Source organism: Otolemur garnettii, unplaced genomic scaffold (assembly GCF_000181295.1).
Source record: "Otolemur garnettii isolate 467f Iridium unplaced genomic scaffold, OtoGar3 scaffold00016, whole genome shotgun sequence".
Taxonomy (NCBI): Eukaryota; Metazoa; Chordata; class Mammalia; order Primates; family Galagidae; genus Otolemur; species Otolemur garnettii.
Window position 1 is genome coordinate 24,507,777 of NW_003852411.1, and position 21,231 is coordinate 24,529,007.

Sequence of the window (21,231 nt, forward strand, 5' to 3'; positions counted from 1 at the left end):
TATCATCCACATTGCAGGAATCAGGAAACAAAGACTCAGGGATGCAGGGACTCACCTGTAACCAGCCAGCTAATGGCTGTCAGTTAGCACTTCAGCCCAGGTCATTGATATCTAGAAAGAGATAGTGAGGACCCTACCCAGGATTTCTATGATGACAGTGAAAGTGGCTGCATCAGAACTTGTCCGACTCTGACTCCATTAACCATTCAAGATTGGTTTGCGCCTTCCACTTTTCCCCTTCCTTCTGACCTGCAGGGTCCTCTTCATGTCTTCCCATCAAGGGGAGTGAAATAGTTCCAACAAAAACAAGAGGCCTAGGTTTGGGGCCACTTCTCACGTGTAAAATGCCTGTCCTCTAACTCAGAGACAGGTTGTGAGCTTCAAATGTTTTTGGCCACTGGGACATTTCTTTTGAATGTTTTTTTTTTTCTGCAGCATTTTTTATAGTGAATATTTCTAGGAAGATGCTGCTCATGTTAGCTGGTCATGGTATCAGATTGGGCTGCAGAGCCAGTGAGTCAGAAACAAAATCTTGGGGCTTGATTCTGGGCCCCAACATCTCTCACTGTTGTCTTCACTCCCTTCTTGGCACTTTTGTGCTATGACCTTCTTTTCTGATCACTCCTGATTTTTTTCTCTGACCCACTAAAAATGAGTGTCCTCCAAATTCAGTTTCTTACCTTTCTGTTCTCAGTACAATCCTTAGAAAATCTTAGGAGCATGGCCATTTTGGAAATCTTCTATGCTGTAAGTTCCCGGCCCATGAATAAAGCCCTTCCTCTTATATTAAAAAAAAAAAAAAAAAATCTTAAACTGTTATTCATGTCATTCCCAGTTAAAGTTCACTTCCAAGTTCATGTCCTTTTCTGACCTGGTTAGAGTTCTATACCGTGAACTGCTTGCCGTTCATTTTTACTTCATTAGTTTACCCTCAAATTCAGTATGTTTAAATTCAACCCTTCTTCCTCCTGAAACCAGCTAATCTTCCTCTTCTCCATTTCTGTTAATGGAATGATTGTTTGCTCAGGAAACATAGTTGGAATTCTTCCACCCTCTCCAACTCCCTCAGTTCCCAAATCCTGACAATTTTCTGTTGTTTTGTTTCTAGCCTGTCCCTTTCCTTGTATTCCTACCACACCATCCTTAAGCTTATCACCTCTTCCTGCCTTAAAGTAACTCTTCCTGTCTGGCCTGTCCACCCTGACCACCAGATTTATGGTAACAAAATACCTCACTCAGCATTGGTGCTCTAGCCTTTAACAACACCCACTGAGTCACCTGAGGCTTTTGATTAAAATGCAGATACCTGGGTCTGGAGTGGAGCCCAGGAATAGCATTCTGACAAGCTCTCCAAACAGGTGGTTCTTGGAAGGTACTGCCAAACGTGCCTTACAAATTATAATGTAGACTCCTCGGCTCAGATTTGAGTTGCCCCAAACCCACTTAATCTGAAAGTCTCTCTTTCCAGCAAATTAGGTTCCCCCAGACTCTCTATCATGCCTTAGGCCCTCCCACTTCTGTGGGTTTCACAGTTATCGTTCCCTCTACCTTTATTTTTTTCCCTCAGTGGTAAGATAGGATTTTATTAGACAGAAAGGAATACAGAAAGAGTAAAAAGCACCAGAGCTTCTGGCAAGGGGAAGACCCAAGTTGAAAGTCTTCCACATGGGTCCTTTGTTTAGGGGTATATATCACATTTTGACCAGGGCTAGGTAGGTGGAAAAACACCTTTACAAACTTAATGAGTATATTAACAAATGAATGAATGCAGTCCCCTGGGGCAAGGTTAGTAGGTCTCTGCAGGTTTTTTTTTAATCTCAGGGATTAGGGTGTGTGCTCCCTAAGGAAGATGGAGTCACCCAAAACTGTTTTGGCTGTTTTGTTGCAGACCTTATTGGAGCCCAGAGATGTGGCCTGGGAAGGGCAACCTGTTTGTGCCTAGAAATGGGGGTCTGATTTCTGAGCTTATTTCTGTCCAGGCCTGAATGAATCCTGTATCAATCCTTTGTCTTGGAATAGAAGCTCTAACTGCCATTAGGGAGAAAGGAGTCCTTCCTGCTGAAGATGGACAGTGATAAACCCGGGTAGTTAGAGGTTCCTGAGAGGAGGGCAATCCAGGGTTCACAGTAAATGGAAATCCGGGTTGATCCCTCCACCTTGGGGCAAAATATCAGGGTCTTTTCTTCATGAAATTGCCCAGGCCTAGGAAACTGGGGTCCCTTGTGCAGCCTTGAATGGGGCAACCCTGTATCAATAGAAGGGGTCAGTTAGGCTTTCTCCAGAGGGAGGGTAATCCAGGGTTCCACAACAGAATTAGGTCTTGGACTGGAACCATTTTTACTGCTTGTGGCCTGATGACAGCCTCTCTGGAAGACATAAATCTGATTAGCACATCATCTGACAGCCAAAGATTGCCTTTTTTGAATTTCAAAGTCCAGTAAGGTCATGAGAAGTATAAATAATTAGGTCTCTTCCCCAAGTTAGCTGAGTTGCTTCTGGGGTTAAGAGGGCTACAGCTGCTAAAACCCATAGACAGTGTGGCCATCCCTTGGCCATGCTGTCCATTTCTTTACTAAGGGAAACTACACATTGTAAAACTGAACCCTGGTGTTGGGTCTAGACTCTGAGGGCAATTCCAGTTGGCTCTGTAACATGCAGATTAAATTGTTACCTGGTAGGAACACTTAAAGCAGAGGCCTGTAAAAGAGCATTTTTCAGCTTCTGGAAAGCCTTATCTGCCTCCAGTTCCCATTTTAGAGTGACCAGGAACTCTTTTGAGTATTTGTAATTAAAGAATAGACTGCTCTAGCTATTTTACTATATCCAGGAATCCAGAGTCTGCAAAAGCCTGTAATTTCTAAGAAGCCTCAAAGCTGTCCGAGACTTCAAGGTTTAGGGTAAGCCAATATTTAATAAGAATAAATTATATTCTTTCTTTGCCTAAGGCTCTCTTCCCCTGTGAAAACTGGAGACCCAAATAGTGCACTTCAGACACACATAATTGGGCTTTAGCCTTGGAAACTTTGTACTCACAATCAGCTAGAAAGTTTAATAGAGCTTGGGTAGCTTTGTGGCGTTCCTCTGCATCTGGTGCTCCCAGAAGAATGTCATGTACCTACTGAATAAGAGTCACTGTGGGATATGAGCCATGGCTCAAGTCTTGGGCTAAGGAGACGGTCCCTAGGTGCTTGAGGTGATTTAGACGGGTTGAGCATATTTTGCTCTTCCCACCTGTCCCTTGGTAGCCCATGCTTCTGGGTTAATTATTTTGTCTCTAATAAGGGAAGACGTAGTATCACCCTCTACCATTAATATATCTTTCCACTTCTATTCTGATTCTGAATGCAGGTAGTCCCTGAGTTACAAACATCCAACTTACATACAACTCGCACTTACAAATAGGGGCCTATTACAGTAAGTCCTGAGTTACAAGCATTTGACTGATGAGGACTCATACCTGTGAAAGTTTATTACTGGTAAATGTACCTGTTCCAGTTGGCATACAAATTCAATTTACTACCGAACCTGCAGCACTTACCTTGTTGTGGCCCAGGGACTGCCTGTGTAAGGCTCCCTGCAGTTTCTCCGTCACACCAGGTTAGGCTGATGTCTCCTCACGCTGAACTTGGAATGCTCTTCAGTTCTGTGCTGCCTTCTGACCTCTCTTTCTTTCGCATTACTGAAGTTTTGTTTCTTTTTTCCTTTTCTACCAGATTATAAACTCATAGAGAGAAGAGACCTTATCTGAGTGCACCCTCCTTTATTTTTTTGGTCTCCTTTAGTGCACTGCCTAGCAGTTTCCAGACAGAGTATTTGGCTAAATGACTTCAAGGAGATCTCTTTACTATCCGCTGTGTTGATGGGTCACTGTGAAATGGCAAAAGTCTCTACAAGACATTTAGAGCCTAAAGAGTCTGCAGCACTGTGTTCAAATCTGGTGTATCTGTTAACTGTCTTTCGTGAAGCCAATTGGTGAATAAGAATTAAGAATTTCACTTACTTCACTTTTTGAATCTAGAATAAGACTCCTTTTATTGCTACACCAAGAATGAACAACTTCTACAAGTTTTGAGATCACATGACAATTTCTGCTAGCATAAGATAACCATGCAGCATGAATCAGCTACTTTCTTGCTTAAATTACATAATTAACTAGTTGAGCAACTATGGTATTTTTATGCAGTGGTTTCATATTAGAGTTTAACCAGTCAGATCTTTCAATGAAGACAGTAGACTAACCTTGATTTGGGGTAGTATAATTATAATTCCTCTGATGAATGTGGAACAAATTCATAGTTATAAGGAAAAATACATTGAAATGATTCTTAATGAGTTAGTTCATTTGAAATATGACCCCCTCCCTTTTTGCATGTGGGAGAGTCAGAATCAATCTCTGTGCAAGTAGTATTTTTCCCCTGAGTGGACGATGGTGTTTTACAATCCCTTATTTCATGGAAGACTGGTTAAGCTCTGGGAACATTACGCATGCAACTTGCAAAATTTATTACCTCTCTACAAATTGTATTTCACATGGAAGGGTCTTCATTTTCTCCCTATAGGAGAACCCACAAGCCACGCTGACCGTCTCTCTGGCGCAGACTGACTTCTGCCATAAGCATGGATTCGATCCCCAAAGTCCTCTTTGTGCTCACATAATACTGTCAGGAACTGTGACCAAGGTAAGTAGATACCTTCTGCAGAGAGAGAGGGTTTTTAGAAGAGCATCATCTTATTAGCAATGAAGGAAAGATCTTCTGAGAATAAGGATTTATGATTGAGCTGCATAGTTAGAAAATGTTCTGTGAAGTAATTCTGTGAAAATTAAAGGTTTTAGTTAGTTGCTTTCACATAGGTGCTCAATATGATATTTGTGAAGCAAAGGGATGATTTTTCTGAAGCCAAACAGATATAACAACTATAAATCCCCTATATAAAATTATTCTTGCTTGGGAACACCTGCTGGGCCACTGCTCTCACCATGGTTAACTCTGTGCCATATTTCCCATGTCTAGGCTCCCTGTCTCCATATTTTAACAGTGGCTTAGAGCAGAGAGAACGTGTTGAGTAGGCCAATAAGAGGAGTATCCATTACTAAAAAGTGGAAGTGAATTTAGTTTGGGATGAGGGAAGAGGTTAAAGGAAATTGCAGGAAGGGCAGTGTGCAGGTGTCCTGAGCACTGATTTGATGGCTGAGCCAGCACATTTGGTTTTTGACCTTGTCAAACATCAGTGCCTCAGACAAGTTTTATTTACAGCCTGGAAATTCTGTGTGGGTGCATGTCTGTAGTGGAGTCTCCTTCATTGGCAGGAGCAAGGGGGAGGAATGGCACATGCTTTTGAGTTGCACCATGCTTCGAAAGGCTTTTTTCCTTCATGTCCAGTCATCTACCTGTTTAACATGTGCACCTTATGGGGTAAATACACTAATGTTACACCTTAACATGTTACAGTACCTTGTGCCAGTTGCTCCCATAGCTCAGAGTTACTGTTTACCTGACAGTTTCCCTCTTGATTCTGTTGTTGCCAACCTGTGAAGTCTTTATTGTTCTCTGCAGTCTTCAAGTTTCCTTTATTTTCTCTTGATTCCTTAAGTTTAAGAACAGGATTTACAACTAAGTAAACTCAGGATTTCTAGAACGCTCGAATCATGCATTCGTAACAAATGGAGAACAATGTTACTCCTATGAGAATATTCATTGCACATATGTCCTGTAGGTGGATGGAGCAGAAAGGGACTTTGCCAAGCATTCATTATTCGTTCGGCACCCTGAGATGAAAACCTGGCCTTCCAGCCATGATTGGTTCTTTGCCAAGTTGAATATCACCAATATCTGGGTCCTGGACTACTTTGGTGGACCAAAAATAGTGACACCTGGAGAATATTACAATGTGACATTTGAGTAAGTACTTCCACAGCTTTCACCTTTCTATACTGCAGCCCTTACGGGGAGCCAGTGTTTAGGAGTGATTGGCTGATTGAGATTTTCCTGGACTAAAGAACCCAACAGTCCTGGTGATTATTTTGCTGCCCTGTGTGCAGGAGAAGAGACATGGGCTGTTGATACTCTTCGGGGATGGTAAACACGTCTGACTTTACAGGAACACAGAGGTAGTAATTAGAACATTATTCCTGGGCAACAAGGTGGATTTTTTTGTTTTGTTTTGTTTTTTGCAGTTTTTGGCCGGGGCTGGATTTGAACCTGCCACCTCTGGCATTTGGGGCCGGTGGCCCTACTCCTTTGAGCTACAGGCATCGCCCATGGGCAACAAGTTTTAAGGAGGATGACAAGAAGAATGGAGTCCTGCTCTTTGAAGTTTAAGTTTACTCTCACAGGACCTAATCTCTGAAGGGCACTTATCTTTATATAAATAACATGCCCAAGGGCAATACATGCTTCAGTCACAAAATAAAACTGTTTTCCCCTAAGTCTCCTTGCTGAATAAGTGAGGTTCCCACCTTATTATGCAGAGAGTGAGCACTTTTCTGCAGCTCAGAGATAAGACAGAACCCCTTTGTCCTTATCCTGAGGGTAGGACCAAAGACTAGGACAGGGTGTGGGCCCTTCTAAGGCAGTGAACCAGACTTTTGGGGATAGGCTGAAAGCTACTCCTTCTGACCAGTTGCCTCTGGCTATTAATTGTCCATCTTAGAGTCTGGCAGTGGGACCCTCCCACCCACCCATTTTGCCACCAGAACTGGTGAGGAGGAGTCTGGGGAGCACACAGTAATATTGATCAGCTTAGGGTCTGCGTATTCTTAGAGTACCGCTCACAGGGACCTCACGGGCATTCTGGAGCTTCTCTAAATTGGTAGCCACCTTGCTTGGCTTGCCCAGATCAGTTTTGGGAAATACTTATTTCCCCAAATACCATAAAGGCCTCTGCATTTGAAATCTGTTTCACTCAAATGCAGTCTGCCACTTCCTAGAGCTAATGTGGAGCCGAACTGACTGAACATGGTTTGCCTCACTGGACTGTTGGGACAAGACCCCACAAGCCTATGTGTAAACTAAGTGGAAGGTTTAAATGCTTAAGCCAAGTATTTGCAACATTTTTGCATAAAGCAGTTCTCATAAGCATCCCCTCCTTTCACTTTTGAGTCTGAGCAGCAGCCTGGTTGTGCTGGGCCTCATTTTATCTCCTGTGGTGCATCCACACATGTCCTAACAAAGACAGAGGTGAGGGAAGGTCATTGGTTATAACCTTGGCCACTCTTGTTAACTGTTCTCAATGGTTTTTGTCTTTTAAACCTTCAAATTTTCTTCTTAAATGAGATAACAACAGCAGTCACAGCCTAGCAACATTTACTAAAGTGTGTCAGAGTTATTTGTGGAGAGGAGGGGTGCTTGCTGAAATGACAGTTCATGGGCCCACCCTAAACCTACTGAAACCAGAACCCAGGAATCTGCATTTTAACAAGCTCAGGTACAACACTTAACATGGCTGAAATTAACTCAAAATCTTAAACTTTTAGATCAGGAGTTTCTCTAGTCCTTCCCTAGAATGAATGAACTTTTAAGATTTGTCAACTCAGTTTAGTGAAATAATTCTTCCCCTCTCTTCCTCTTTCTAGGTGAAGCAGAATATGGTGAACTTAACCACACCTGTGAAGTTCCTTAGGGGGGCTCATGGACTCTTCAAGGGCTTAACATTTCTCTGAAAAGTTTCCCAGAATCTTAGCCAGTTTTCTGTCCCCTGCTGGTTTGCTTGCTTGCTTGTTTACAAAATATAGTTGGAGCAGATTTCTTGGAAGATGTGGCTGCTTGCTGGATTTTTTTTTTCATATTTTGAAGTCATTTTTGTAGAGAAATGTCTTTCACTACAATCCAAGAAGTTTTGTTCCATCAACTCCGAATATACTTTCAGTTATGTTCCTTGAAAAGGAACAAGCTCCAGATTTAGATTGCCCATTGGCATTGCGAGGTACTTGAGCCTGTGTTCGTTATTCCTGGAAGCCACATGCTGGAAGTGCACACTACTCACCACAGCTGCTCCTGAGCGGCAGAGCCCGGTGCAGAGGGGCTGGCTCCTGCGACAGTGCGCCCGGAGGAATCTTGCCAAAACAGACAAGCAACACGAGACACAAATGGAGCTTCGTCCTCGTGTCAGTTTATGTCTGACAATCCTGAGTATCTTGAGCCAGCACAGGACAAAACTATTTCTTATAAAGAACTTAAAAAAAAAACTTTTTACATTCTAAAATGATACTTACCTAGCACAAAAGAAATTCACAAGACTCTTCCTGAAGTTGACTTCCCACTGAAGTGGAGATGTATAATCAACACACATATACTACAGGTTATTTTTCATTCTGACCCCAAAATGGGATTGCAAAAGAAAGAGAAGGAAGGAAATTTTATGTTTCTCTTATTCTCTTATAAGCAGCATTAACTGGCATGGACCACTTTTGGCCAGGGAAAAAAATTGTCTCCCAAACCACTCTTCATAGCTTTTTAAATGCTTCTACTCCCAGCAGTGACCTCAGGCTTCTGCAGCTGCTCTAAATCTCTAAATAGCTCCTAGCACTGCTGTGACCTAAACCAGGTCATCAGAGGAAAGAGAACACTGCATTAAAAAAAGCTCACATGTCTTTGGAAGAGAAGACACTGTTTAATTTTGTTAACCGTATACATGATTTTAGAAGATGATGTAAATTCTTCTTAAAGAAATATGTCAGGAACCAAGCCACTGAGTTCTCAAAAGGCAAAGAGAAAATTTAAATATGAGTCATTATGTTTGAAAACTACAAAGTGAACTGAAATCAAGCCCACAGCTTCTGTTTTACAAAAGTGATTTATATTAAACTTAATAAAACAGATCTCTTAGTCAAAGCATCAATAATTAAAAGCATTATTTTAATGAAATGTGTTGGATTTGTTTTCATAAACATACGTTAACTTTTTAATGTTTTATTTTGTCCATATCAAGAGCGTTTTGTATTATTTTAGCATTCTCTCAAATCGGTGACTGGCTGTTCCAAAAATTGAAGTGACTAATCTCATTCTTCCCCATTGGCAGAGAAGTCCATTGTGTCACAAAACCTGGGGGGTGGTTAGAATCCAACTTTCATCACAGGTTCTTCCTGGCTTCAGGTGCCAGTGTATCTCGTGATAAAGAATTAGGTTGAGGGCAACTGTCTGGTTTCCTCCCTTTGCCCATTTATTGTGAGTTTTTTCTTCAGCATTTGGCACTATATTAAAAAAAAAAAAAAAAAAAAGTAAGGTGCAATTATCCCGAGTAAAGTCAGCCAGGTTTTCCCAGCAGGCTTTGCTCATTCCTGGGTAATGGAACATAATCCCTCACTGTTACCTTCTGATTGGCCACAAGAGGGCACTGTAGACCACTTTTCGTGCAAGTGCCAGGTTTCTTACACAGCAGAGCTAATTGAGCCAGGAACAGGCTGAGCTGGGGTGGATGGCCTTGATGACCCGGGTGTAAAAGCACCCGGCAGGGGCAGAAGGAGAAGCAGAGGCCTGGTCTCATGCAGCTGCTGACAAGTTTTCATGAGTTTATCACTCCCACCGTACCACGTGCTCCTGTCCCATCAGGCTTCTTGTCCCTGTGCACCCTACCTGCTGCAGAAGACAGCAGAGCCTTAAAGAGATAGGGGAAGAGTGTCTTAGACTGGGGTGGGGTTGGGACTTGGCCTTGGCCTTGGTCCAGAAAGCAAGGCAAGGCTTGATCAAGAAAACAATAGGAAGAGAGAATGGCCCCAGAGCCTGAAACTACACAGCTCAGATAGCTGCAACTGGCAGATTTTTGTCTTGGCCATTCATTGATCTGTACTCAACTGGTTAAGGCCATTTGTCTTTACCAACCATGGCCAATAATCATTTACTCTGTCTTATAGCCCAGGTTCAAAGTCCTTTGGTGTGTTGTGGAGTGGAGAAAAATCCTTTATGAAATGAGACAAGGGTCAATGACAGGCACAAATGTTCTGATGAGACTTTTAATGTCATCACCCCTTCTCAGTAACACTCAGACGGTAGATCACAAAGTAATTGGAGAGGAGATTACTTTCGTATAACAGAGCATGTTTTTCAGTTTTAGTACTGAGGAAGTCACTTCGGGTAATGTTGGTTGGTCAACATTTCTTAGGGGAATTCCAAACTGTCACTTCAAAACCAGGTGTTGTATAAATTTTCATTAGAGAAAACATAAGTGCTTTTTGGAATGGGGGGGATGTAAATGTCAGTCTTTTATGTTTTTTTAGTATTTATGGTAAGACATTTGTGTCAAACATATTGAAAATTAAAAATGATATTTATAACCTCACCAGCCAGCCTGGCTGCTCGTATTTTGGTGAGTATGCCTCCAATTTTTTGTTTCCATAAAATGTTTAAACACAATCAAGATCATGCTGTTTATTGATTATACATCACTTTATCATAAGCTGTGTTCCTAGACACCATTCACAAGGATGGCTTAGAATGGCCACGGAATATTTCATCAGATCAATATAGTAAGGCTACAGAATCATGGTCTGTACTGGGACTCTGTTACTTGTGGCAGAAACTCAAGTCACAATAATTCATTGATCTTAAAACATTCTTTCAGAACTGGCTTTTTTCTGCCGTGTTGGTTTTAATTACAGCCAGTAATCTTAGAGCAAAGAGGGCACATCCTTCCTAGTAGACACCAGCTATTCTGAACAGCCACCGTATCTGGGAATGGGGTGTCCTCACTGACAGAGCCTGCATTGTATATTCTCTCCTGGAGTTGGGGGTTCAGCTTAGCCCCATCAGAATCACAGAGAATGAGAGAATTTTGAAGGGGGACTTGAAAGTGTGGTTACGTTAACTGAAGGATACCATGGAGGTAAAAACTATGGGGTATTACCACTTTCCCCAGTTTTTTAACATTTAGGTTACTTTCAATTTTTCCCTGTGATAAGGGGAAGATCCTTATACATGAAGTGTTTGTTATATTTCTGTTTATTTCCTTAGATTCCCCACAGTGGAATTACCAAACCAAAGCTATTAGTGCATATTGTAATAAATTGCTTTTAAGAATTCACATCCTCTGGGAGGCTGAGGTGGATGGATTGCCTGAGCTCACAGGTTTAAGACCAGCCGGAGCCAGAGCGAGGCCTTGTCTCTAAAAATAGCTGGGCGTTGTGGAGGGCACCTGTAGTCCCAGCTACTTGGGAGGCTGAAGCAAGAGAATCGCTTGAGCCCAAGAGTTTGCGGTTGCTGTCAGCTACAATGCCATAGCACTTTACCAAGGGTGACAAAGTGAGACTGCAATGGTTATGTGTAGGATTTGTTTTAAAATATTCTAGCAAAAAAAAAAAAAATATATATATATATATATATACATAGGGATTAGATGACATGACACTGGCAAGATGTTGGCTGTTGAAAGCTCGGTGATAGGAACCCAGAGATTCATTTTTCTATTATTCTCTTTACCATGGCACTCTACCGAGGGTGACATAGTAAGACTCTGTCTTAGAAAAAAAAAGAAGAGATTTTCTGTATTATATATGCAATTGCTGTTTTCAGTAAAACTTTGAAAAATACATAAACTAATCCGGGGTGGGAGTGGGGAAGAATTTATATCAGTGAATAATCTCGCAAGCAGTATACGAAAGTGCTCACTGAGTGCGCTGAATTTGATAGGTAAAAACAGTGTTGTATCATTTTAATTGGTGATTTTTAGGTTACAGGTAACAGCGAACATTAAAAATTTGATTAGCTGTTTGTGTTTCCTCCTTGTGAACTACCGGTTTGTATTCTTTGCCCATTTATCTTTTGGTGATCCTGCTTAAAAAATCGATCTTGGGGAGCGCTCTACATATTAATTCTGTGAAACCATTTAGCTCTTAAATTGCTCACACTGAGCTTGTTTTCCTGATTTTAAGATCTACAGATTTTCATTTCTGTAGAAAACTTTGACATCTAATATTTTCCCTTGATTTCCTTAATTTCTTTTCAACTTAGTATGCTCTTTTCCTAGGAGAAATTTGAAAACTATCCATTTAGATTTTTCTCCCATTTTTATGATTTAATTTTTAAATACTTTCCTCTTTAATCCACTTAGAATGCATTTTATGTGTGATGATTATCACTGTTTCGGGGACAAGCCCAGATTACACTTAGCTCTTTTTACTCTAGCTGTGAACCCAAACTTAAGCATGGTTCTGGCAGCAGTAGGGGTGAAAGTTGTGAGCACTGTCAGCTTAGTAGCCATCCCCTCAGTCTGCTGGGCACCCCGTCCTGGACATACTCTGTCCCTTAGCGTGGACTCTAGGGACTAGGACTGGCAGAGAAGCAGGCCCTAATAAAATCCTCACAACCTTCAAGGTTGTCTAACACACACGCTCCTTAGCTAGATTCTCAAGTCCCACCACCATAAAACTTCAACTGGCTTTCTCAACATTAGATGCCATTCTTCAGAATACGTGCATATCCAGCGTTAGGACCAGTCTGAATTACTCATGCCCCAAACTTTTCCCTTCAGACTCTTCTGTTTTGGGGCCTGCTCCTTTCTTAGCCCGGCATCTCCCCACCTCCGCACAGCTCTCCTTTTCCAGGACTTTGTAGTCCTTTGAGGGCAAGAGTCTGTGTCTGATTGTCTGATCTATCCCTGTGGCCCTATAATCACATCTCAAAACTCCACGGAATAGCCCCTCAGTGAAGTTTAACAAATGTTTTGTTTGCAGACTTTCTATTTGAAAGGATCATGAAGATGGTAGAAGAGGAAGGCCGAACCTCTAACTTGCTGTGTAATTTAGAATAATTTATTTCAGGGAAAGCATAGTTCATCCCAAGCTTAGCAAGCTTCAGTGAGACTTTGCTTGGCACCCCAGACATAAGAATTTGTTAAGGAACAAATTTCTGTGTTACAGGCTGGGATGGAGGTGTCTGTCTCCTGGACACACTTGAGCAACTCTGCCGCAGACCGTCTGTGACGAAGCAGAGGATTTTGAGGTGAGTTAATCATCACACCTTTGACTTTCAGATTTGGGGGACTATGTCTACATGTTTCTATGCTCAAAACCTGGTGTATAGATGCTGTTCAAAAATGTGTGGTGAACAAGGAAGGAGCAGCTTAGCTGAGGCCCTGTCGCCTTTCTTTATAGCTACTCGGAGAAAGAAAATTTAGTGCACCGTGCACACTCCCGGAGCCAAACTCTCTCATTTGTTTGCCAAGAGTCATCTGTTAGTGCTCTGGGTCCCCTGGATTCATCTTGATCTTCGTTTACTCAGGCTGCCGTAACAAAATACTAGGTGGCTGAAACAACAGAAATTTATTGCTCACCATCTAGAGCAGTGATTTTCAACCGGTGCACCATGGATCTTAGGTGTGCTGCAGAAATTTTCAAAGATTATGACTTAAATTATTTTTAAAAGAAATTCAAAGCAGAGTAAGTATATTCTCTTTCTTTCTTTCTTTCGCTCTTCTGTTCTTTTTTAGTCAACATAATTTAAGTGTGCCGTGGAAGTTTAACTATAGGTTCAAATGTGCTGTGAGACCAAAAAGGTTGGAAAAAGCTGGTCTAGAGGCTGGAGGTTCTAGCTCTGGGTGTCAGCATGGTCAGGGTCTGGTGAGGGCTGTCTTCACCACTTACAGGTGGTCACCTTCTTTCTGTGTCCTCACACGGCAGAGAGAGAGAGAGAGAGATCGATCTCCTTCTTATAAGGCTACAGTCCTACTGGGTTAGGACCCCAACCTTACGACTTCCTTCACCGGACCTTAGTTACCTCCTGAAGACCCTATCTTCAGATACAGTCACCTTGGAGTTAGGGTTTCAGCATATGAATTTAGAGGAACAAGTTCAGTCCACAGCAATTGTGTTGGGAAGAAAATAAAGGATCACGGTTAATCTTCCTTGTTCATCCCAAATCTTTCTTCCTTTGGCAACTCCCAAGGCCACTGACACAGGGGATTCACCCTCAACAGTTCCTAGTTCTTTCTTGCTCTAGACTGTGGTCTTCATGGTCTGCTGGAATAACAGTGTTCTGCATAACAGCACCAGTAAAGGGGCAGGAAGGGAATGAAACCCAGCCCACACTCATGTCCCCATCCTAGGGTGAGCAGCAGCACCCCAAGGGTGCGTCTTTTCTAAAATCACAATGGCACTCTATGGGCGGAGGGCCTGGTTTTTGGATCATTTCTTACTCAAGGTGCTTTTGTTTCCTATGCATGGAATCCCAGAGGTGGGGTGGGGATAACTCATGAACAGAGCCTAAAGGAGTCCTGGGCTGTGTAGGAAGCAAGACTTGCCTGTCCCACTGGAGGAAGGGCAATGTAATACAGATTAGAAGCAGGGCTCAGCTGTGAGAGTGCTGGGGACCTTCTGAATGAGTCGTGCTCTGGCTGCATGTGGCCCTGGGCAAATGGCTCTACTCCTCTGAGCCACAGGCCTCATCTATCAAGCAAGGGCAGTACCTCACAGGATGAGTGCAGATTAGCACAGTGCCTGACAGCAATGACCCTTGTCATCATTAAGGCCCACAAAAGAGGAACCTGCAAGCCCTGGTGACCTTCCTAGCATCTCATTCTCTCTTTAAGACTTTGGAAGGCATCCTTGAAGGATGGCAGTCAGTTGGCTCTGCCGTGGGGCTGTGTCAGTACAAACCCTAGCTCCACCCCTGACTAGCTGTTTCATCTTGGACATGTTTTCTTCTCTATGTGTGCTGCAGCATTTTCCTTAGTAAAACAGAGGATGATGATATTACCTGCCTCCCTGGCTAGGAAAAGAATTCAAGTTAATAACAGAAGCGCATGGAACACCACCTGATATACCAGGCACTGCATAGACACTAGTCACTATTCTTTCTTTTGCATCAAATTATCAATTATAACAATAGATTGAGTTTTCATGAAAATAAAAGTTATGATTGTCAAATCACCAAATTTTTTAAATACGTCACACATGATATTTCAGCCAGTCCTTCCAACAGCTCAAGAGATAGGTGAGGCACACATTAGTTGTCTCATTTCTTGGAGGAAGTTGGATTCCTCAGTGGTTAGATTGTACACTGATCCATATCCGACCCATTCCTTAAATCTAGCTCTCTCTGTCTCCGAGAATCCATTGGCCCTCAGCTTCTGGTCACATGTGGGTCCTGGGAAGAAATGTCTTGCCACTTGTTTTAAAGGGCTGTGGCATGGAAACGGCAAGTGCCATGTGTTAGGACACTCCAGGTTTTCACGGTAGCACGCTGACAGCTTTTGGGGCAAGGCAGTGGGAAGCGTAAAGTCAGACAGCCAACTTCAAATCCCAGCTCAGCCCCCCAGCTAGGTGGGTGGCTTTAGGAAAATACCCCTCAGTAGGCTCCCCTCTGTAAGCTGGATGTGATGCCTGGGGTACACGATGGTTAGTAGTGCGATTTAGAATCCATCAAGGTGTGGAACGGCCAAGACATTGCATGGATGAGCTGGTGAGGCTGCAGAGACGCAAAGAGCCAGCCATTTTCTCCGTAATAACGCCGTGGGACGGTCACCCCTGCTGTGTGCGCGTTGTGGATACCCTCCCTCCCCAAGTGCGGTGTGGCAGCAGAGCCCACCGGAAACTCTGCCATTCTGCAGGGAGACTTCTAGGCGAGAAGTCTCGCTCCCAGGCCAGGAGCAAGAAAGCCCCGGAGGACGCAGTTTGCGCAAACAGCCGCTAGAGGTCCCTATGGAGCCGCAGTGAACCTCCAACTGGAAGCCGGTGTCCAGGACTGCAGAGTCCGTTTTAATCCTCCGGTCCTGGGCCAGACCAGCTGCACCGCTGGCACTGGAGCCCGTCTTTGTCCTGACAACCATCTTTCCTTCCTTTTCAACTGGTGGCCACCCTAAGGGGCCATCTCTTAACGCAGGCACTCCGGGTTCCTGAACTGCAGTCCGCACAGGTGGGCCCTCCTCAGTTCTGTTCCTGAGGCAAGGGGACATACTGGGTGGGTCCCCAGGGCCGGGCTGTCCTGGGGAGGGCTTTCGAGTGCAGCTGCCTGCACTCCAGGAGAGCTCAGGCGAGCCTTTTTATCCTTCCCTGTTGGAAACGACAAAACTGCAATGTGCGTGAGGTCAGAGCATCGCCAGCACAATCAGACTGTGCAGACCCTGCAGGCTGAGAGACGACCCTCCCATGGGAGCCTGGACACGGGCCATCGCCATGCCCACTCCCTCCGCCAGCCTGGCAGGCCACTGAGAAGCTGTGGCATCACAGTCCCCAGACATGGCCCAGAGGCAGCCACAGCACAACCTGGTGAATCACCAGGAAGGTAACAGCTGAGGAAGCTGAAAGCTGAGGGGCATCAGGGAAATGGAATAATTATACTTTTAAGTACGGTTTCTTTCTAGAAACTATGATACCTTGTGGGGGATACCAAGCTCCGCCCTTCATTTTATAGTTGAGGACACTGAGGTAAGAGGGAGGGCAGGTGATTTGGTTAGGGTCACACAGCAAGTGAAGGTCGAAGCTGGGACGGATCCCAGGTTTGTGCGTTCCAGTAGCAGCTGCTCTCCATCACACCGCACTGAGATGAAGACCATCAGTAGAGTCAGAGCTAGGATTAAAAAAAAAAAAAATCCAGGGCAGTGTTGAGGAACTTGTTAAGAACATCACTGCTGAGCACATTGTTACAAACCGGTCCTTCAGATGCTGGGGTCTCTCGGTGTGAAGCATGCTCATGTCAGAAGATGATTTTGTGTCTGCTCAGATACTCAGGAGCTGACTTTATAAGGCTTCTGAGGAGAAACTCACCACCTCCAGTAGTCCCAAGAACTCGAACTACCTATTCACAAGGAATTCGAGTCAGATGTATTACATTCTGACCGTGCATTCAGGAACTTGGAGGGGGGACTGAAAGAGGAAGCACTTGGGTCCAGGGAAGCTGGGGATGTGGGGCCTCCCTGCCCCCCCCATAGGGAGGGGCACCCCACCACCCCATCAACCCCTGCCTTCCCCACAGAGTCAGCCACCCCACCCCATTCCAGCTCCCATCATTCCTAGAGAGATTTTGCCCAGAGCATCAGCTTCCAAACATGGAGCAGCCCTCTGGAGTCCCCCGACCACAAAGACAGTGGTTATCCCCTCACCTGAGTGATGTGCAAAGGAACTAACATTTCCCAACACTTTCTATGTACGAGGCACATAACATATGAGGCCTGACAATTAAGTTTGTGAACTTGCCATCATACGCTTATGTTGGCAGCACTGTACATACAACCCAGTAAGGTTTTATAACCCTGTTATGTCAGTGTCTCACAGCTGTGTTCATGTCGACAGGTGGCGGTGTCTGGCTGAGTTGTGTTCATGATTGTTGTGTGTTTGTGTGTGCTGTTACAAGAATGTTGGAACTTGAGTTAGAGCAACAAACAAAGCTTAAACTTCATGTTAAACTTGAAGAGTGGAAGTGAAATCAGGGACACGTTAGTCCAAGTTTATGAGAATAATGCCATGAATGAATCAGCAGTGTGCATATGAATTAAACCTTTTTCTGAGGGAAGAGAAAGCATCACTAATGAAGAGAGGCCAAGGGGGCTGGAAACAAGCAGAACTGACAAAAACATTGCAAAAATTCATCAAATTGTGTGACAAAATTGCCAGCTGACTGTGAGAAGCGTGGACCAAGCAAACATTGGAGAGAAACAGGGAAATTGTTTTGGTTTTTTTTTTTTTTAATTGTTGGGGATTCATTGAAGGTACAAGAAACCAGGTTACACTGATTGCATATATTAGGTAAGGTCCCTCTTACAATAGTGTCTTGCCCCCAAAACGGTGTGGCACACACCAAGACCCCACCCCTCCTTCCTTCTCTCTCTCTCCCCCTTCCCCCACCCCCTACCACGTACATTGTCATTAATTGTCCTCATATCAAACTGAGTACATAGGATTCATGCTTCCCCATCCTTGTGATGCTTTACTAAGAATAATATGTTCCACTTCTATCCAGGTTAATAGAAAGGCTGTAAGTCTCCATTTTTTTTAATGGCTCAATAGTGTTCCATGGTGTACATATACCACAGCTTGTTAATCCAGTCCTGGGTTGGTGGGCATTTAGGCAAAACAGGGAAATCTTAACTGAAAATCTTGGCATGAGAAAGGTGTGACTCTCATCACAACAAGGTACCAGCTTACCTGGCACTGTCTGTGAGGGGGTTTTTAGCCAGTAAACAAATAACTGTATTGGAACACCCCTTTACTCACCAGATCTGGCTCCAATGACATTTTTCTTTACCTAAAGACAAAGGAAATATTGAAAGGACAACATTTTGATGACATTCAGGACATCAAGGATAATATGATGATGGCTCTGATGGCCAGAAAAAGAGTTCCAAAATTGCTCTGAAGGGTGGACTCAGTGCTGGCATCAGTGCACAGCTTCCCAAAGGGAGGACTTCAAAGGTGACCATAGGATATTCGACAATGAGGCGTGTAGCACTTTTTCTAGGTGCTACTTAATTGTCACACCTCGTCATATATCATTTTGTTCGTTCTTCCAATAGTCCAATGCAGTGAGCATTTTTAGCAAATGTGGAACAAAGGGTTTCAGACATTTACTAACTTGTTCAAAAATAGAGCCAGCTAGTAAAAGGATTTAGAATTTGAACCTGGGTCTGCCTGTCCTAAACACTGAAAGAACCTGGCAGAAAACTCATGCTCTTCTACTGCTATGGAACAGCACCCAGAAACCTTGGGTTCTACTCGGATTTGGCCACCAGTTTTGTGACCTTGGGCAAATTACTGAATTTGCAGTTCTCTTAACTGTAAAATGGAAACTATACACCAATATTGAGAACCTTACTGAGTTATCAAGATATGTGAAAATGACACAGAGGTAAGGCACGGCCATTAAAACAGAAAAGGCTCTTTTTCCAAGGGGAAGGGCTTGGCTATCAATAGCAAAATTTAGTAGGTTAATTCGACTCATCCCTTGATAGTGTCTCTTTAATCTTACCCATAGGCCCAGGTTATTTTTGCTCTTTTCTCATCTTTTTTGACTCATAGATGTTTCTTATAATCTTTTACTTTCTTTTCTTAGAGACAGGATTTCACCCTCTTGCCCGGTTGCCCAGGCTGGAGCACAGTGGTGTGATAATAGCTCACTGCAATCTCCATCTCCTGGGCTCCAGGGGTCCTTCCGCCTCAGCCTCCTGAGTTGCTGGGATTACACACATGAGCCACCACTCCCGGCTTCTACTTTCGTTAATTTTTTCCTGGTGAGTTTGGACATTAAATGTGCTTTTTCTCCTTTATACCTTACTAAAGAGCCAGAATTTTGTGGCTTAATTTTTTTAAGTTTTTTGAGGGATGAGCCCATTAGGTGAACGTCTTGCCAAAGTGGATCCCTGCCAACTATGAAGTTTGCAGACATGTCTTCAATAGCTGTGCATTCTCAGCACCTGTAATATTCAATATTCAAGAGCATTTCAATGGCAAGTTACAGAATCAAAGTCAAACAACTTACGAAAAAAGTTATTGGCTCAGGAGATGAAAGCACACAGTAGATGTGGGCACAGCAAGCTCCAGGTTCTCAGTGGTGCAGTAAATGTCCTACTTGTCACTAGGCATCTCTCCCGTGGCTCCTCTCTGTGTTGGCTTTATGCCCAGGCAAGTTTCTTCCCTCTGGTGAGAAAGATGGTTCCCAGGCATGCCTGAGCCTCAGAGAGAAGAAGGAAGTAGCAACCTTTTCAGTAGCATCCCCATGGGGACAGGATCCTAGGATGGCCCCAAGGTTTACATGTTGGTGTATGTGCCCTGTGTAATCTCCTCAATTGTGGGAGGAACTGTGACTATGAGGAGCTATCACTCCTGGGCTTTTGTGGTGTTATACGACAAAGGGAGAGATACCCTAAGTGGGCCCGACCTGAGAGAAGGCAAGTCTTTAAAAGCAGAATTTTCTGCAGCTGGTTGCAGAAGAATATACCAGAGAGATTACTCTGGTTGGCCCAAATCTAAGTGAACATTCACGCTGTGAACTGCCTATGGGGGCAGCTGGCAGGGAGCTGCAGGTGTTCTCTAGGATCTGAGAGCAGCCTCTGACCAATAGTTAGCAGGAAAATAGGGACTTCACATCTGTAATTGTAAGGAAATAAATTTGGCTAAGAACCAGTGCAAGAGGACCCTGAGCTTCCAATGAACTTAGGTACCTGAGCAGAGAACCCAGGCTTGCTGTTTCTGCACTTCTGACCTAGGTTACTGTGAGATAATAAATTTGTATTATTTTAAGCCACTAATTTTGTGAGTGTTTATTTTGGAGCAATAGAAAACTAATACGACTTCGGAAAACCCCAATGTACATGTTAGGATCCTTTGGTTGTAAGCAACAGAAGCCAACTCTGGATAACTTAAGCAAAAGGTAATTTATTGGAAAAGTTTTTTTATAACCATAAAATATGAGCAGCTCCTAAGGTGGATCCAAGCAGGAGAAACAAAGTGGGTATATTCAGGTCATGTTTTACTCTTTTAAGCTTTAAATTCAGTGAGAAAGCAGCTGATTGACTTCACCTAGTGGCCTTATCAAAGCTGTAACCAATAGAGAATAGCTGGTTCTTCAAAGCAAACTTGTTGCTATTGCTAGAAGATATGGGTATTACTGCTGGGCCTGCAAATGCATCCTTGCATTGATGCGCTCTTCCCCAAGTCAGTTATTCATACAATGGCTGGGAGGACAGAGGACTCTGACTGGCCAGGGCTGGGTCATGTGACCATCCCTGGGAGCAGTGGGACTATGGGTGGGCCCCACCTGTACCATATGGTCTGGCCAGGATGAATATGAATAGAGGGGGGAAAGGAAGGGACGCTGGGTGTAAGAAATATATTGTGTCCACTGTAGCATCCCAGTTACTGGGAATCGGCCCCTTGGACGCAGGCTGAACTCTGACACCAGCTAATTCTAGGATCTTCAGCTAGTCACTTTACCTTTCTAGATATCCATCCTCTTGTTCACAGAATAAGGGGTTAAATCAAATGATTTCCAGTCCCTATCTAACTGGACAAACGTGTATGACTCAACATTAAGCACTTTACACAAAGGTATACATAATTGACAAGGCTTTGTATCTATTTCTCAAGGGCATTTGCTTCTGAATGGAAGAAAAGGGTTTCAGCCAGCGATGTTGTGGGAAATGTTAAAATAAACCCAGGAGAAGGGTTTCAGTCAGTGGATGCCGGGAGGGCAGGAGTGAGCCCTTCTGTGCAGTGTTGGCTCCCACCTCAGGCAATTGCAAGCCACCAGTGGCTTAACAATCAGCTTGAAAAATTCCTGAAAATTTAGTAGTCGGTTCTCATGGGCTGGT

At 43.7% G+C, this 21,231-nt stretch overlaps 1 protein-coding gene across 2 annotated transcripts in view; it reads left to right on the forward strand.

Moving 5' to 3' along the window:
- CREG1 (cellular repressor of E1A stimulated genes 1) overlaps positions 1-8,864 on the forward strand; it is an 11,201-nt gene extending 2,337 nt beyond the window's left edge. The window contains exons 2-4 of one of the 2 annotated variants that reach the window (XM_003785736.3): positions 4,560-4,679; positions 5,716-5,900; positions 7,574-8,864. In XM_003785736.3, the coding sequence (XP_003785784.1) occupies positions 4,560-4,679; positions 5,716-5,900; positions 7,574-7,577 (309 nt within the window). In that variant the 3' untranslated portion in view covers positions 7,578-8,864. Of the gene's footprint in view, positions 1-4,559; positions 4,680-5,715; positions 5,905-7,573 lie in introns of those variants that run through there. The other variant, XM_023510834.1, reaches the window with a different exon arrangement.
- Positions 8,865-21,231: the final 12,367 nt, after the last annotated feature.